The following is an 18,010-nucleotide window of genomic DNA, read 5'->3' on the forward strand; positions in this document are numbered from 1 at the left end:
AATGACGGTTTGACCCTTCAATTGTCCACATCTTGTATTAAAAATTAAAAATTAAAAATTAAAATAATAATGAATTATGACACAAGAAATGTTGGATTGTGTCACTTAGTACTACGGTTTAGTGGTATTCTTCTTCACGTGTAAGTGAAATGTTTTAGGTTCTATTATCGCTAAATGCGAATTTGAATCACATTGTTATTAGCTCAACCTTAGTCCGTTCTCCCACCCCCTTAGTTTAAATAATATCATTTATTAAAAAATTGTTGCCTTGTATCAAAGGGTGTTGTCAATTTGATTTTCAGAGGATAACAATTTTTTTTTATATATTTCATTTTTTTTTTCAAACTCAGAATGCGTGAGTAGAAATTAAACACTCTATCCACTAACACTACATGCGATAATTCATTTCTTTTGTAAATGCACCCACATCAAAAAAATGATTTGCTTCATTTGGACTTAATAGATATTATATTCCAAAATCATGATTGCAAGAAATTATTTTTTTAAATCAAATTAATAAAAAATCAAATATTTTTTTAATCTCTACAATTAAAACAATATACAAAAAAAGTCAAAAAGTACTGTTGATGCACAAAACCGGATGGTCTTGGTACAACGTAAATCCGACCGTGAATCTGCATGTAATGTAAATGACACAAGAGTTATCGTGGTTCACCCCAAGGTTTGGGCTACGTCCACACTGATTGTATTATATTTCTCTGAGAAGTGAGGGGGAGAGAGAGCTCTGGAAGTGAGAGCGTTGAAAGGGCTGAGAAGGCTCCAGAAATGGCCTTTGAGAGTGAGAGTGAGGCCTCTCCCAATTGTTAGGGTGAGGAGCCCTTTTATAGAATAAGGGCTCCTCACTTATTACATATATGCCCCTTCCTTTATCCCATAATTACATTTAAGTCCCCTGAGTATTTGTACGAGATCTAAATACGAGGCCCTAAATATGGTATAAACAGTAGTCCCCTAAGTCTTCAGTCAAGAGAGTCTTTTGGCTGGAGACTTGAAATTCAGTCCATGTGTGGGCCGAAGTAACTAGACGTTGTCTTGAACTGATGCCCGATATGAGGCGGTGCTCAAAGTGAAATGATGCTCATCCAGAAGTAGCACATGTTGTGAGGTTGCTCGGCTTGTGGCTTATGTTGCCTTGGTTGGCTCAACTTGTGGCGTTGAAGGTGAGGGAGTCCCTTTTATAGAATAAGGGCTCGCTCCTCAATACATGAATGATGGGCTAGAGTTGATGCTCGCGGCGAGGCGGTTGCTCAGCTGGCGGCGTTTCTCTCTAATGAAGATGAGGGAGTCCCTTTTATAAAATAAGGGTTCACTCCTCAGCACATGAATAATGGGTGCTCTCTAATGAAAGTGAGGGATTCCCTTTTATAGAATAAGGGCTCACTCCTCAATACATAAGTGATGGGCTAGAGTCTCCCAAGTATTTTTTATGAGGCCCAGTTGAGGTTATGGGCTAGAGTCTCCCAAGTATTTTTTATGAGGCCCAGTTGAGGCCCAATATATGGTACATAATGTAGTCCCCCAAGTCTTCGGTCAATAGAGTCTGTTGGCTGGAGACTTCAAATTGAATCCATGTATGGGCCGAAGTGGTGGTTGTTCGGAGGCGATATTTGTATACCTTGCACTGAAGCTTTGTAGGTGAAGCTTTGCAAGTGAAGCTTTGAAGCTAGAGCTCTGTAAATAGAGTCTGTTGGCTGGAGACTTCAAATTGAATCCATGTATGGGCCGAAGTGGTGGTTGTTCGGAGGCGATATTTGTATACCTTGCACTGAAGCTTTGTAGGTGAAGCTTTGCAAGTGAAGCTTTGAAGCTAGAGCTCTGTAAATGAAGCTTTTAAAGCTAGAGCTTTTGTAAATGAAGTCTTTGAAGCTAGAGCTCTTGTAAATGAAGCTTTTGAAGCTAGAGCTCTGTAAATGAAATCTTTGAAGCTGATTTGACATGAGTGATGCTCATGCATGTTTATGTTGATTGACATGAGTGATGCTCATGGATGTTGTCATGAGTGATGCTCATGAATGTTAACATGAGTGATGCTCATGAATGTTGACATGAATGATGGTCATGAATGTTTATGTATGATTGTCATGAATGATGCTCATGAATGTTTATGTATGAATGACATGAGTAGTGCTCATGTATAATTTGGAGTACTAGGCGTACTTGTGATGACCTGGTTGGTGCTATTTCAAGCCTATGGGCCTTTGCCCTCCACAACATGTCAGCCCATTTGTTTTGGGCTTTTCCTTTTTTTTTTTTTTTTTTTTTTTTTTTTTTTTTTTTTTTACCCTCTGATGGGGTTTATATATATTACCCTCTGATGGGGTTTATACAAATATCTCCGAAAGATACGAAACATAAATTACATCATTCTGGTGGGGTGTTTTTTCCTTGCTTTTGCAGTGTCCCCATGTGCCTCCCATTTGTTTTCGCCTTTGTTTTCTCTAAAATGATAGCTGCTTTGGACAGCCTTTCCGACATCACCCATTTGCTTTTCTCTGGCTTTCAAAAAATAGGAACATGCATCTTTGGTGGTCGACAAAAGCAAAAGTATAATCCTTTCCTTTCTCTTTTAGCTTTTGCTTTTGTTTATGTTTCTCACTTTTCTCTTTTCTTTTTATTTCCTCGATCTGCTCAGTGCTCCCTCCGTTTGAACTTTGCACTTTTCGAGTGGATTTCCATGAACCATTAGATTACACCCATCACAGAAGACAATTGGATCTAATGGATCTCCATCTGGGCCCAGCACAAGCAATCCCATCATCAGCGTCATTTTCTTCTTCTTCATTGCACTACCCATCGGATCTTGAAGCTTTTGCAGCAGCTTCACGCCTCTGTGTGTATGTTGTGAATGTATAGGAGAATTGATGATGCCCAAAATCAAGTCATGCAGGTTCCTTAGCCACACATCATGCTTCAAACTACACAACCAAGATTCCAGTCCCGAAGCGCCGAGCAGATTACCTCTCCGATGCCAAAATCGAAGAGATTGTCGAGTCGTCGAACAGCCAAAGTCTTGTGCACTATCCCGGTGATCAAAAAATGAAGTTTTTGAAGAATAAATGACTAAACACGCCTGCTTTCCGTGGAGCAAACCCTGTGTTTCATGCTCTTTGTGATTGGGCTGGTCTACTGCAAATTGGGCGAATGTGATGATCCAGTCATCCTTGTGGGCACCCATGTAAATGCTAGTGCCACCACATGGCGGTGGTGCACCAAAATTTCGGACGCCGATAGATTAGCCCAAGCCTTAGAGCCCTGAAGATATTCCTCATTTCTGTTCTTAGTGCGAGCATTGAAGGCGGTGATTCCAAGGGTAGCGGCGACGGGGAGCAGAGCAGCGGCGCCTTCGAAGGCCAGTAGCCTGCTGCGTTCCCACTTCTGTTTGGGCATTTTCTTGTTGTTTCCCTGAGTTTCCGCCACTTGTGCTTGGCTGCCTCCTGATCTGCTAATAAAGTAGCAGCAAGAAGAAAAACAGGATCTAAAGAACAACCACCCCCCAACGATTTGAATCTGACCCACTTGCGCTCACACGGCGGGATCGACGGCAAAACCAGAGGTTTGGGGTTCGCAACGGAGGAGTCAGAGACTGTACGAATGAAGGTGATCAGGGTGCCAAGGTCCATGTCGATCTGTATGCAAGCGGCTTAGGTCGCTGGACGTGGTGGGCAAGAGGAAACAGAGGGGGTCAAGAAGTTGTGGAAGCAAACCGAGGCAGCGGTATATGGCTGGGAGTTGTGCATTATCTCGGGGTGTTTTGAGATTTAGCCATGAGAGGGAGAGAGAGAGAGAGAAAGAGAAAGAAAAAGAAGGTTTTCTGGAAAATCCCAATGAGGGAGATTCTGGGTTTTTGGGTTGTGTAGATTCACGGTGGTGAGATTTGATGAAAAATTAAAAAGAACCGACATAGTTTTTTGTCGTTTCCCACAGACGGCGCCAAATGTTGATGCACAAAACCGGATGGTCTTGGTACAACGTAAATCCGACCGTGAATCTGCATGTAATGTAAATGACACAAGAGTTATCGTGGTTCACCCCAAGGTTTGGGCTACGTCCACACTGATTGTATTATATTTCTCTGAGAAGTGAGGGGGAGAGAGAGCTCTGGAAGTGAGAGCGTTGAAAGGGCTGAGAAGGCTCCAGAAATGGCCTTTGAGAGTGAGAGTGAGGCCTCTCCCAATTGTTAGGGTGAGGAGCCCTTTTATAGAATAAGGGCTCCTCACTTATTACATATATGCCCCTTCCTTTATCCCATAATTACATTTAAGTCCCCTGAGTATTTGTACGAGATCTAAATACGAGGCCCTAAATATGGTATAAACAAGTACAAACCAGCAATTACTATCCTTAAATGATCATTATCCAATAGTGTATAATGGGGATACCGTTTAATTATTCTGGTAATGCCTGGTACATCAAATTTACAGATCAAATAATATGTCATTAATAAAAAATAAACACATTAATTAACACTTAAGTAATAATTCAATTATAAACAATCACGTCATTTAATTTATGAATTATAATTTAAAATTTAGCCTCCATAACATTTAATTTTCCAAATTTGTATCTCGATATACATGGATGTGAAAAATCAAAAATGTTAACTCTCCAAATTTATGTTTTTGCTTATGCTTACTCTAAATTAAGTTCATTTGGTCCCTCAAAACCTAACATTTACCAAAAATGTTGACTTTCAAAATTTGTGTTTTTGCTCATGCTTACTTAAATTAAGTTCATTTGGTCCCTCAAAACCTAACATTTACCAAAAAATGTTAACTTTCGAAATTTGTGTTTTTGCTTATGCTTATTGTAAATTAAGTTCATTTGGTCCCTCAAAACAATTTTGAAGATTGATGCCCATGAATACTCCATATATATCACCATTGTCGACACCACAAGCACAAACATCATCACTCACTACCACAATGACACACATATCCACACTTAAATGGGTTTCCGTTTAACTAAATGGGTCTTTTATGTACAACAGAGATTTTCGACCTTGAATTTAGCGTTTCGTTCCATTATATTAGGAGGAATAAAAGAACTATAAACTTGTCATGATTTAATTATCCAAAATTTAGTGTTGGCTTTCATATTTGTTACTTAACAATGCACAAGTGCATGTACCTAATTATAAAATTGACATTGAATGTGGTTTTCCCATTCTACAAGTTAGTGAAAGTCCAAGTCATCCCTCAAACAAAACCAAAGAATCCATTAACATATTCGTTTATATAATACAATTTAATTCGTGAAGTCATGAATCAAAAAGTTACAAACAAAAAAGAGAAGAAACCAGGACGATCTCAACTACCCTTGAATTAATATATTTATTAATTCCGTATATTAAATTAAAGGTTGTAATAAATGTAGAGGAAATCAATAATTTACGTATTAAAATACATGGATTGGCTGATTAAAATAACGCATGAAGTGAACTATTATAAAGGGAAATGGTTGAGTTGAGTTAATTAGCATAAGTTGGTGTTTGACAATCAAAAGAAAATTAACGAACAAAAACAAATGTGCAGAATAACAAAAAAAAACTTCAATGAAAAGTTTCCGTTATTGTTCATTGTAACGAAAAATTATATTTTTACACTAAAAAGTCAATCTTAGCACTATTCAATTTACCCTTTATTTTTTCATTTTCGTTAAAACTCAAAATTTTCCAAAATTTTTCATTAATTTTTTCATAAAAAAAAAAATAATATGCGTGTAAAAATCGCTACCCTAATTAATACAGGGTCTATATTTTATAACTTGTTCTATATAAAAAGCGAAAATTGGGCCTAAAGATGCCATGTGCGAAGCAAAGGATCAATTTTATTTGGCTGTGTGGCTCCTCTACACCAAACCATCTCCGTTTGACCCAAAAAATAAAAAAATAAATAAAAAACCCAAAACCCCAAACGCTTATTCAATATTCACTACGGAAGCTCACTCTCTCTCTCTCTCTCTCCCTCCCTCCTCACTTTCTCTCTCCTCGCCGCTCGCCCCCAACTTTCTCCTCGTCTTTATCGTTACGCTGCTACTTTTTTTTCCGGCGACCCAAAAACCGCAGCGCTCGCCCGGTACGCCTCTTCGATTTGGGTATAAAGTTCCAATTTTTATTTATTTCATATGGGTTCTTACTTTTGCTGTGTATGTTAGAGATTTTGCACCCACCGGGATCAAATTTTGGTGGGTTTTGTGAATTGGGCATCAAGTTTCTGACGCTTTTGGAGAAATGGGTTGTCGGTGATGTTTTGGTATTTCAATAGTTGGACTTGTGTGGCTGCATGCGTTGTTTGATTTCTGCTGGGTTTAGCTAATTGGGTTGTGCGGTTATCTGTTTGTTCTCCAACTTTCTTACGATTTAAGTGCTTTCAGGTGAAGTGCTTCCTGTGCCTATTTGTTCCGTCTTGGTAGCTAAGAGGTATGAAATTTGATAGTATTTCGTGTTAATTTTTAATTGAACTTGAAGAAGGAGGGATGCATATCTTGCTTGTGATTATTTATTTGATAAATCGAAGAATTTAAATTTTAGGGATTAATTGTGAAATATTTTAGAATATGATTGCACATTTCTCTTTTGACAAATTATTTATTATTGTTTTTGGTCAAGATTCTCAGTTTTTGTTTATTTATTTGTTTTGTTGGTTGGGTCGTGTAGGGTTAATTGATTTAGAATCGACCGGTGAAAATACTGAGGAGTTAGTTCTTGTTGTTCGTAGTAAGAAAAAAATGGTCAACAGTGGTAACCGGAAAGGCCGAGGGGCATCCTTAGGAACAGGAAGTAAGAACAAGAGAAAATTAGCTGACCCTTCTCCAGAGAATGCAACTAAACCCGGTTCGCCCCTAACTGTAACCTCTCAGAGTGAATTACCTTCGGAGGAATGCCAAAAATTGAGTGACAATGAGTCGGCGGAGGCTGGGGTGGTTCAGCCCAAAGAAGAAGTGGAAGTGGGAGATTTTGAGTGTGCAGATTGGGATGACCCAATTGTGTGCCAGCTTGAAGAACTATTGCTGTCTTATTTGCAAGCAATTTTCCGGAGTGCAATTAAGCAGATAGCTGAACATGGGTACAGTGAGGAGGTTGCTGAAAGGGCTGTTTCGAGAGGTGGCCTTTACATTGGCGGTAAAGACCCTCTAGAAAATATTGTTAGTGATACTCTGGAGTTTCTTAAGACAGAGAAAGATATTGATGCTTCAAATGATCAGTTTGTTAATTTGCAGCACCTGGTGGAATACACAATGCTAGAAATGATCAGTGTGGTTAGGGAGGTCAGGCCATTGTTATCAGTTGCGGAAGCAATGTGGTGGCTGCTGATATGTGACTTGAACATTTTGCTAGCCTGTACATCGGAAGGAGATCCATTTAGTGCTCTTGGTTTTGAAGAATCCTCTTATTCTTCTTCTCCCCAATTAAGCTTAAAGGCAGACGAAGCAAATTCCTCAAAGCCACCACCTGCCCATGCTCAAAAGAATCCTCCTGAAACACTCAAATTTGGAAGTTTCCGTAAACATTCTCATGCACCCGAAGAGGTAACTTCTGAGAAAGATAGTTTGTCATCTATGCTAGATAGTCTGGAAAAATGCTTAGGATTCACTGGTGAAAATGTCCAATCAAAATCTCAGACATCTACCTCTGAAGAAAAGTCAGGAGCTCTAAAGGGGCGCACCAAGAAAGAATTAGCAGCACTTCGGAAGAAGTCCTACCATATGGATCGAAATTACAGCGCTTATGGGAAAAGAGGAGGCTTCAAATCGGGGAAAGTCACAATTGGTGGTTTTGTTCTGGAGAAGAGGCTAAAGCCTCCTTCTGAAATTCCCGGAGAACAAGCAACAGTTGCATCCTCAAAGTCAAGTGCCAAAGCTGGAGCCACCATCCCTTCTTCTGATGGAAGACATCATGCTTCAACCAAGATTTCATCTGCTTCGCTAGCAACAGGTGGCACAGTAACATTACCTATATCTTACTTGCAACCCGCAGATCGCAAGCTTTCCCAGAAGTCTTGTTTGGAAAAGAAATCTGGACCTAAGGCTAAGACCCCGGCATCCCCCAAGAATCATGATTGCTGTGCTGGCTTGCCATGTGATGACAAGTCTCTAGGAAAGGATATCCCAAGAGATGAGATTGATGAGCTGTTTTTGAAGGCAGTTCCTCAGCTGAAGGATCTTGTTCCTCTTGATTACTGTGCTGGCATCCCATATGATAAGTCCCTAGGAAAGTATGTCGTGCAAGATGAAAAGGATGAGCTGATTTTGAATCTAGTTCCTCGGCTGGAGGAGCTGCAAAATAAACTAGAAAGCTGGACTAATTGGGCCAATGAGAAGGTCATGCAGGTTTCGCATAGGCTTGGTAAGGAACGACCGGAACTTAAAATACTGAGGCAAGAGAAGGCAGAAGCAGAGAAATTTAAAAAGGAGAAACAAATGTTGGAGGAGAACACGGTGAAGAGAATCTCTGAGTTGGAGAATGCATTAAATAATGCAACTGACCAGGTTGAGAAAGCTACCTCTAAATTCTGTAGGCTTGAGTTGGAGAATTCCACTCTGAAAGAGGAATTGAGTGCTGCCAAAAGAATGGCTATAGAGTCGGTTGCACGTAACCAGGAAGCAATAGAGAGGGAGCAGAAGGCACTGAAAAGGGCCCAGGTATGGGAGGGGCTGAGGAGCGCATTGCAGGCAGAGCTTGAGACAGGAAAGAAGAAGGTGGCTCAACTGCAACAGGATTTAGGCAAGGCAAAAAATGTCCATCATCAAATCGAGGTATGCAACTTCAATGTGTAGATATAACAGTTACCTTTCAAGATTATGTTTTGTGAGCTCACATGTGGGATACTGGTGAACAAGGGCATAAATTCATGACTAGAATCGTGGGGCCTTGTTTTTCAGAAAATTGTTTGCTTGCTGGGCCGCTAAGTCAACAGTTGTTCTCACTGAGCATAATAATTAATAAGGAAGCTAGTTTTTCAGAGTGAAGAAATAAAGAAAATTTAGTAGAGAGGCAAACACACGTGTAATACTAGCTTTCTTCTATTCAATTTTTTGCTGGTATAATTTTATGGCCCGTTGCATATTTGGTAATATACATTGCTGTTCTGGTTGTTATTTCTCACTAGTATTACTAAATTTTACAGGCTAGATGGAAAAGGGAGAAGATAGAAAAGGAGAAAATACTTGCGCAGGCTGACTCCATAAGAAAAGAAAGAGAACAACGTGAAGCTTTGACAAAATTGGAGGAGGACGGGATCAAACTGAGCGCAGAATATGATATGCAGGAGTATATGGAAGACATTAGAAAAGTCGAGAGCAAGTTATCAGAACTTAAGTTGAAGTCCGACTCCTCAAGAATTGCAGCACTAAGAAGGGGAGCTGCCGGAAGCTTTGGAGGTTCCCCGTCGGACAGAAAAAGAGGGCTGGCAACAAAGGGAAACCAAAACGCTACAAGCTCCAAGAAGGTAAGGAATTCGCCGGATTTGAGACAGGACCGCGAGTGTGTGATGTGCCTATCTGAGGAGATGTCAGTGGTGTTCCTTCCGTGTGCACATCAGGTTGTTTGTGCAAATTGCAATGAGCTTCACAAGAAACAAGGAATGAAGGATTGCCCTTCTTGTAGGACCCCGATACAGCGGAGGATCAATGTGCAGCATGCTCATCCTTAGCGTGTAAACTTTCTAGCAGAACGGTGACCGGATCAATGGAGGAGACAGTGCTAAACTCATTCCTGCTATATGGTGGGAATTTGTCCTCCTTTCTCTTCTGGGTCACAGTTCAAATGGTTTAGCTCCAAAAAGATACAGATACAGATACAGATACATAAGAGTTTGTAAAGGGTAGGAAGTTGGTTTTTTCGTTTTATGAAATTTGCCTTCTGCAGTGCCCCTTCATTCTGTTTCTTTTCAACCTGATTTTTCTGACCTAAAACAAATAAAAATAACTTAATTGTTACAGTTTTCATGTCGTTTGGCGCCCGGAATTGGGTTGGATTGGAAACACTTTCGGTACTGTTCACTTTTAACGAAAAATCACATTTATACTTTTACCTGTCACTATTCACTATAGCTTTAAAAAGAACTTTTTGTTAAAAGGGAAGTTTTTTGGGATTTTTCGTTAGTTTTTTTAATTTACTTTGAAGGAAGAAATAAAGAATTTTTTTTTCAGGATGAACTAGAATATGGATTTCTATTCCTGCAATGGAAAAAAAAAATCATTTACCTCTACCTTCGACATATCTCGAATGTTATGGATTATTCAAACTAATCGTCGGCAACTCGCCACAGAATTTTGTGATCCTATGGGGGAGCAATTGATAAAATATAGAGCTTTTAATGTATTTAACAATATTTGAAGGTAATTAACACGAAGTCGATATGTCCGAGTGGTTAAGGAGACAGACTTGAAATCTGTTGGGCTTCGCCCGCGCAGGTTCGAACCCTGCTGTCGACGACTTTCTTTTTATTTTATTCTTTATTTTGGTTTAATTCTGCTCTACATATTTCAAAGCCTCAAAATTTCCTATCAGCAAGTTAATAATTCCTTCTTATGAAATTATTTACTTACAGAAAAATAACGCTCGTATCAAAGAAGAAGATATCCCGTCTTAGACCTAAAGTCAAAACCAACGTTTTTAGAAACCACCCACACTTTTTAACCTGCACTATTTGAAAGCAAATGCAGAAGATTCATCCAAAAACGTTGAAACTAACTTCTAATGGTAAAGAGCGGATCGCGAGGTTTCCTTCAAACTAAAAACTAGAGGTCTTGGATTCGAACCCGTTGCTGGTCTGGAAGCCAGACCTGTGATCATGGGAAGGCTGAAATGCCCTGTGAGTCTTCCCAGCCCCCGAAAAAGATAGATAACCGTGATTTGCCATCAGTTGTCCTCCTTGGAAAAAAAAAAAATCGATCGGTAACCTTCCTTGTCAGAGCACACTCACTTCAAGCAACGTGAAATACATGATCTAGTTACTACAATGGACCTATAGTGAGCATTGATGAAGTAATCAATTGGAAAAATTATGATGTCTATAGAAAAACCTAATAAAGCTAAGGTGATTCTAGTCGATTGAAATTTTGGGTCCAATATTATGGCTCTTGTAGGCATGAGGTAGGCTCTACGTAAAAATGAAATTACTTTAGAGTACTACTCATAATTTTGGGTGTCTTCAGTGCTACGCAACACTTAATGTTATTATCTTAAAAGTCTCTGTCTTGCACCACTTATGTCCCACCTAGGCACTAAACGGCTGATCACCGTTTCGATTAATCCCTAGGCGTTTGAAAATTAAGAAAGGGTATCTAGATCTGCATGGGCGCCCATCGAGCTCACTTAGGTTGCGACTCTCACGTAGACAAAAAATAGATAATTTTCATTTCGCAATTTATTTTTTCAACAAATTGTAAGAGAATTGTTTAATTTTTGGATGAACACTCATTATATGTTTGTGCCCCATGTTTTCCATATGTTCTAATACTTAATAATTCTTGACATTTTATTTTGCAATTTATGTATCCCAATACAATTATGTATTTTTTAAAATATAAGTAGACATTTATTTATATGTTATATAATAAATTTAATTCAAATTAAAAAAACCGCCTAGGCACTAGACCCTTATCCGCCCCCCGACTAGCGTCTAGCACCTTTTAGAACCTTGTTAAAGCTACATGTGTTTTAGTTGTTAGATTTAATTTCCACAACTATTAAATCTTTTATTTTCAATCTCATCCATTCATTTTCCGCACCACTCAATGTTTAGTATTATTTAAAAAGGGAATTGTTATTATTACTCTAAAAATCTTATTCTACACTTCAAACTTTCTATATTAAGAAAGAAAAATACACTTATAAAAAATATAGAATGAGATTTTTGAAATGCCAATAACATTCTCTTTTAAAAACTGCAAATCTTTGGGGCATCTGGCAATGTGAATTAGGCTTCTAAAAATACCCATCAAATTAAAGGTGGGAAAAACAGCATCCGTACACCATTGAAAGCTCTGGCCATAAATAGGCCAATGATTGGTTCATTTTCTCATAAAAAGCTACCTACTAATTGCACCAACAGGATCCTCTCCGGATCCTTTTGGTGAGGATCCTAGAAATCTGTTAATCATGTTTGTTCATCTTACAACGAGTTAGTTTTTATCAAGTACGACTTATATTTAATTTTAAATAAAAATATTTTAAATAATTTCTAACCGTATGATGTACGATGAACGGATACAATTTACGGATCCCCAGATTCTCACAAAGAGGGCCCGGATTCCTATTTGCATAGCATGATACAGTGCCAATCAATATTTATTCTCTTACACAAGAATATTGAATATATTTCTTGATCTGACACTGAGATGTATTTTTTCGTCATGCCAATTTCATTATAGTTTAACCTCAACATTTTAAGCAGACTCGAATTAGGTCAGTTGATCATAATAGTATGTTCATTCCTCTTAATTACACGATATCATCAAAATAAAGTAATTTAGAGTATTACATCGTCGAAAGAAACCCTAAAGCCCAAACCGACCAGATTGACCCGCTTGGTTTGCCACAAATTCAGTAATTGCCTAATTTCGTTCGGTTTTGTAACTGAATTGATCTAGTTGGATGTCGAACCGGTTTTCAAAATCGAGAGCTGTCGGTGCAACATAACCGGCCGAAGTCATAAAAAAATATGCCAAAACTCAAAAGAGCCAGGAGTATTCGGACCCCAAACGTTTGGCACCAAACCACTACAGCACCTTCAATGCTATGTCATATGCATGATGAAATTGTGCCCAGAAGGTAAACCCTACATGCATGTTAGAGAGACCAGTAGCCAGCTGACCCTCTGCTAAAAACCAAAACTGAAAAACCCTACTTCCCATGATCTCTAGCAGACAACAAGAACATCTTTAATAATTCCACATTCACGCATCTCTCTCTCTCTCTCTCTCTCTCTCTCTGTACGTAGGAGAGACAAGGACAAGGGGAGGCACTCAGATATATATTCTCACTGATCGTTTCCGTCTTTCAAAAGTGAAAAACCTAAAACTGCATTATTTGATATCAGTGTTTTAAAAACAAGCCTTTGAGGCGCGCCTAGCTAGCTGGCCTTCGAGGCGGGGTAGTGAAGAGATGCCTCTGCCTAACGAGAGTAGACTTAAACTGGCCCTACTCTCGCTAGACGCCTGAGGTGTTAGTTGGGGCCTCTTTTCTTTTCTTTTCTTTTTTTTTTTTTTTTTTTTTTTTTTTTTTTTTTTTTTTTTAAGGTTAGGTTTCTCTCCAACGGTGAAGAAACTTTTTACTTGATTGTTGATTATTCTACAATAATGTTTGATTTCGACTCTATTATTGATTATATTATAAATATATATAATATATATATTAATAATTTTAGATCCCGTGAGATTTTACCTCACACCTTAAGCCTTTCTCCTAGGCGAGGTATTCATAAAATGCCTTGACTTCATCTTTGCCTTTCAAAACGTTGTTTGATATTGAACCATCGAAAATGCTGTTATGTTTCAGTGTATCTAAATGGAAAAGAATGATATGAATGATGAGAATTATACGTGGGGACATCAGAAAAGAGCTGTCAATTTACTGAAAACATAGGTGCGTACTAAGTGCTTACAGGGTCCATGGCCATGCAATCGGCTTCTTTCTTGATGCATCAAATCCAGCTAGACCCACCCCTTTAATTCATAAATTAACAAATCCCCAACTTACCTAATCTTTTATACATACATGTATGTAATTATCTGTGCCTCCCTACCCTCATTTAATAATTCTTCCATCTTTCAGAGAATGCGGATTCCATTTTTGTCAACATTTGTTGTCCAGCACTCTTGGCTTTTCTGATATATTGTCACCATTTTATCTGTATTTTGCAGGCTGATACCGTTCTTAGTCAAGGGAGTGTCTTGTGGAGGAGGGAACTCTATTCTGGGATATTTATGTGACGGTAGATTAAGCAATCAACCAAGCACTGTTATGAATTTTAACTTTTTCACGTATTGACAAAGGTATCTGAGTTGTAGGTAAGGCAATCTCCAACCGAAGGGTCAAGAGGGTCAAAGGGCCGAAAATAGTCTGAAAACCGTCTCAAACCGAATGCTAGGCTAAAGGGCTCATGGGCCTCACTGGACAAAAAAGGGCCAAAGGACCAATTGGCTGGCCCAAAGCAGCCAGCTAGCCAGCGCCGGGCTGGGCCAAAATTTTCATTCTTCTCGTTTTCAGGTATTGCCCCATATGTCAACTGCTCACGAGGTGATATATATCTATATATAAGGAATTTCACCTTAAGAGGCTTATGACTCATTTGAAACTCTTTTAAAATGGCTGAAATCGCTTTTGTGAAAATGTTTTTGAAACCAATCTTTAATAAAAATGCAAGTGAATTATGGGTAAGCACTTAAAGTGAATCCTGGAATAACACTTAAAGTGCTTCATACAAGAAACACATAATTGGTGCTTCTTGCAAGAAGCACTTGAAGTGCTTTTGGAATCCAAAAACATTTTTTAACAAAGGCATCCGAGTTATAGGTAAGTTCTCCTCGTTTGTAGGTCTTGCCTCATTTGTTAGCTTCTCATGAGGTGACACGTACATATATATAAGGATTTCACCTTAAGAGACTTACAATCCATTTGGAAGTGTTTTAAATTGGTTTGAAAGCGTTTTTTGTGAAATTGTTTATGAAGTCAATCTTTAGTAAAAATACAAGTGGATTTTAGAAAAACATTTGAAGTGAATCTTACAAGAAGCACATAACTGGCGCTTCTTGCAGAAATTATTTTAAGTGATTTTGGAACCTATAAACATTTTCTCTAAAAACAATTTCGGTCATTTTAAAAATACTTCCAAATGAGCCCTCCTTAGTCAGGCCAAGATCCTTAGAATTTTATGTACCATGTCAAATATTTGACCTGTTACTTTGTCAAATTGTATTAACCTGACATCGAATATTAAACAAGAGAATTGGCTTAACGATAATTTGACAACATAACATGTTCAACAAGAAGGTGATGTTCTTTTCGTATGTGTATGTATACGTATTACGTTACGTATACTTCAAGAATAATGGGCCTTTTTTAGATTTTATGATGATGAGAAGGGGAGCCCACGGGCCCTACACACCACCTCGTTCTCAAAATATTGGGCTCCACTCCGAGCAGTCCAGCTCTCATTAGGTGAGAAATTTTTTAATGTGCTGGGAATACAATTTGATATAATAAGTGTCATAATATAAGTTGTTGAATTTTATTTTATTTTTTTAATTTTCAACCAATTGTATTATTACAGTTGGTATACGGGAGGGTATTTCCAATACATTCAAAAATCTCTCCCACTAGGCTAGCACAGGAGAGTTGGATACGCCGGATTTCAGGTGACGTGGCTTTCGCAATAAGAATCCTACTTGCATTGCATCCATGGTCTGTGGTTGTCGGGTTCTCAATTTTCATATTAATTTTTTCTTCCCTCTTTCAAATAATAATTATTTACATTTATTTTTCTATAGTTATTATTGAACGTCGTTACTTGAAAAATAATTAACATTATCTTAATCAAAATCCCAAAAACGACATTGCTCTAGAGTCCAATAAACAATTAGGCAGGCTATATACAAATAGTAAAAATGCATCACCATTTCTTTCTTTTCCTGGAGCAGTTGGGAATAGGATTGTAGGATTCACCTTCTCGAAACATTTTTGTACGGAATTGGAATTAAATATAATCACGTGGTACAACATGTCACATATTACGGACGATACAGTTGATGTATCTCATTTTGAAGTATGCATTCAATCTTTTATAGTGGTGGTTATTTTGGTTTTTATAAAGCTTAGAGCCAATTTAAATTTGCTTTTTAGGTTTCTATTTGAATAAAAACATCTTTTCAACAAAAAAAATATGGGATCTTTCTTATCACTCTAATTTCTTCAAAGTAACAACATTGGAGGCATAACTTGGCCAACTAAATATTAGTTATTTGAAAATATGGGACGAGTTGACAGGTGCACACAAGAGGCAGACCAGTTGACCCAACTCAAGGTCCAACTACGAGCTTTTTAACTGCAGCAACTTAAATATTAGTTATTGGAGTTGAAATTATCGTTGTTGCTGGCACTAGACTTGCTCTTCAATGGATCCTCGTTAAGAGATTTAGATTGTACTCATTCCAATTACCAGACTTATAAAGCCCGATATTGTTATTTTTGTTTCACTGCCTCCTCGTGTCAAGATTAGGTAATTTGCGCGCTTGCTACGTTCCTTAGATGTGTTAGCTATTTCTCAGGCTTTCTCTCCGAAAACGAACCCTAATTCCCCATCCCCCATCACCACCATGGTAGGCTACTATCCTACCACAAAAGTTGATAGGGCAAATATTTGAGTAATGCATCGCTAGCACGATGGATGTGCGATCCGTCGAGTTATCATGAATCATTAGATCAACGGGTAGAGCCAATGTTGACCTTTTATCTAATAAATGCATCTCTTTCAAAAGTTTGGGTTTATATATACATTAACTCTAGAATTACTATAGTTATCCGGATAGCAGATACCATTAAACAAACTATAACTAATTTAATGAGTCATTTGCAGTTTCACTATTTGATTTTTTTCATGCTTACACATGCATGACTTAGGTATCGTTTGGTATGCAGACGAGACAGGACGGAACGGAATGGGACGGGACGGGACGGGACAGGACGGGATGAAATGGAGAGGGAGCAAAGATGCCCTCGGATGGAAACAAGGAGGAAGAAGAAGGAGACGAAGAGGTTATAATTTTGTGTTCCACGGATGTGGAACGAGTCGTTCCAGGGTGGTGAGACGAAACGAAAATTCATCCGAAACTCGTCCCGTAGAACAGCGCGTTCCACCCGTTTTAGGCGCACCAAACGTGAGACGGAACACCTCGTCTCACTCCGTTTCGTCCCGTCCCACGTACCAAACGGTACCTTAGGTACCGTTTGGTACGCAGACGGGACGGGACATGACGGAATAGGACGGAACGGATGATGTAAATATTGAAAAAGATAAGGAGAAATTTTGTCATAAAATGTTATAAATTTGTGTTCTACGGATGTGGAACAGGTCGTTCCAGGGGGAAGAGGTGGAACGAAAAATCAGCCAAATTTTGTCCCATGGGACAACCCGTTCCACAGTTTTTAGGCGCACCAAACGTAGGACGGAACGGCTCGTCCCATTCTGTCCCGTCTCGTCCCGTCTCACGTACCAAACGGTACCTTAATCCACACATTTTATAATGCATGGCTTAGTTATAACTCGTTATTGTACTTTAGTTCGACATAATTATATGGCTCGAATCTTTAGTATTCTCTTATTTATTACATGTGTCTACTATTCTCTAAAACAACTTGAGCAGGGGCCTACACTCTATGTTTATTTACTTGGTCGAATAGAAGTCATGAATTGGGTAAGGGAAAAAGTAATGTGATTCGAACTATAGTCCTCCTAGTTTATTTGATTCTTGATTTTTCAAGTATTTGATTACGGATTTCAAGTTAGATCCCGTCAATTCCATATGTGAAGAGAGCTTAGAAATTGGAATGATTTCGATACCCATATTTTAACATACCCAGGAAATTGAAAATCAAAATCATTTCGATTTCTAACATCAGTAAGTATAAATGTGTTATAAATTAAACTAAGGGCTTTTTTACTTAACAAAAATGGAAATAGGAAAGAATCAGAAAGTTTAAACATAAGAGAGGTAAGAAAAGGGAATCATATCAACTAGTCTCCTAATTAATCTAATTTTTTATTATTAGGTATTTGATTACGAATTTCAAATTTTTTGTTACACTTTTTCAAATTCCTGCGTGTAGGTAAACGCAAAAAAAAGGTTAAAAGCGTCAAATAATTCCGTTACCCATATTTTAGTAAACGCAAGAAACTTAAAAATCAAAATAATTCTAATTCTTTTTTCTTGTAAATAAACATGCCCTTCACCGTTAATAAATGATTCAAACTTAAGTGCAAAGGCGAAA

General features: G+C 38.3%; 1 protein-coding gene and 1 non-coding gene across 8 annotated transcripts; both read left to right on the forward strand.

Annotated features, from left to right (window-relative positions):
• Window positions 1-5,824: 5,824 nt before the first annotated feature.
• LOC103449089 (putative E3 ubiquitin-protein ligase RF298) lies at window positions 5,825-9,959 on the forward strand. 7 transcript variants are annotated; one of them, XM_070808323.1, is made up of 6 exons: window positions 5,940-6,095; window positions 6,394-6,439; window positions 6,677-7,141; window positions 7,240-7,548; window positions 7,642-8,775; window positions 9,147-9,959. In XM_070808323.1, exons 3-6 carry the CDS (start codon window positions 7,082-7,084, stop codon window positions 9,669-9,671), a joined length of 2,028 nt encoding a protein of 675 aa, XP_070664424.1. In that variant the 5' UTR covers window positions 5,940-6,095; window positions 6,394-6,439; window positions 6,677-7,081; the 3' UTR covers window positions 9,672-9,959. The 7 variants fall into 7 exon arrangements, with proteins under 7 accessions (XP_070664420.1, XP_070664418.1, XP_070664424.1 ...); XM_070808322.1 differs by having other exon boundaries at window positions 5,965-6,272; XM_070808318.1 differs by adding an exon at window positions 6,175-6,272 and having other exon boundaries at window positions 6,677-8,775.
• Window positions 9,960-10,373: 414 nt separating this feature from the next.
• TRNAS-UGA (transfer RNA serine (anticodon UGA)) lies at window positions 10,374-10,455 on the forward strand. Its single transcript has one exon. It is a non-coding gene; the product is annotated as a tRNA-Ser (tRNA).
• The last annotated feature ends 7,555 nt before the right edge of the window (window positions 10,456-18,010 follow it).

The sequence above is a fragment of the Malus domestica genome, chromosome 11 (genome assembly GCF_042453785.1).
Source record: "Malus domestica chromosome 11, GDT2T_hap1".
Lineage (NCBI taxonomy): Eukaryota > Viridiplantae > Streptophyta > Magnoliopsida > Rosales > Rosaceae > Malus > Malus domestica.

Bases quoted from the DNA above. Each gene is read 5' to 3' on its own strand.
- LOC103449089 (XM_070808319.1), top strand. From the start codon at position 6,748: ATGGTCAACAGTGGTAACCGGAAAGGCCGAGGGGCATCCTTAGGAACA. The intron at 8,776-9,146 runs GTATGCAACTTC...TAAATTTTACAG, and splicing joins ATGTCCATCATCAAATCGAG to GCTAGATGGAAAAGGGAGAA.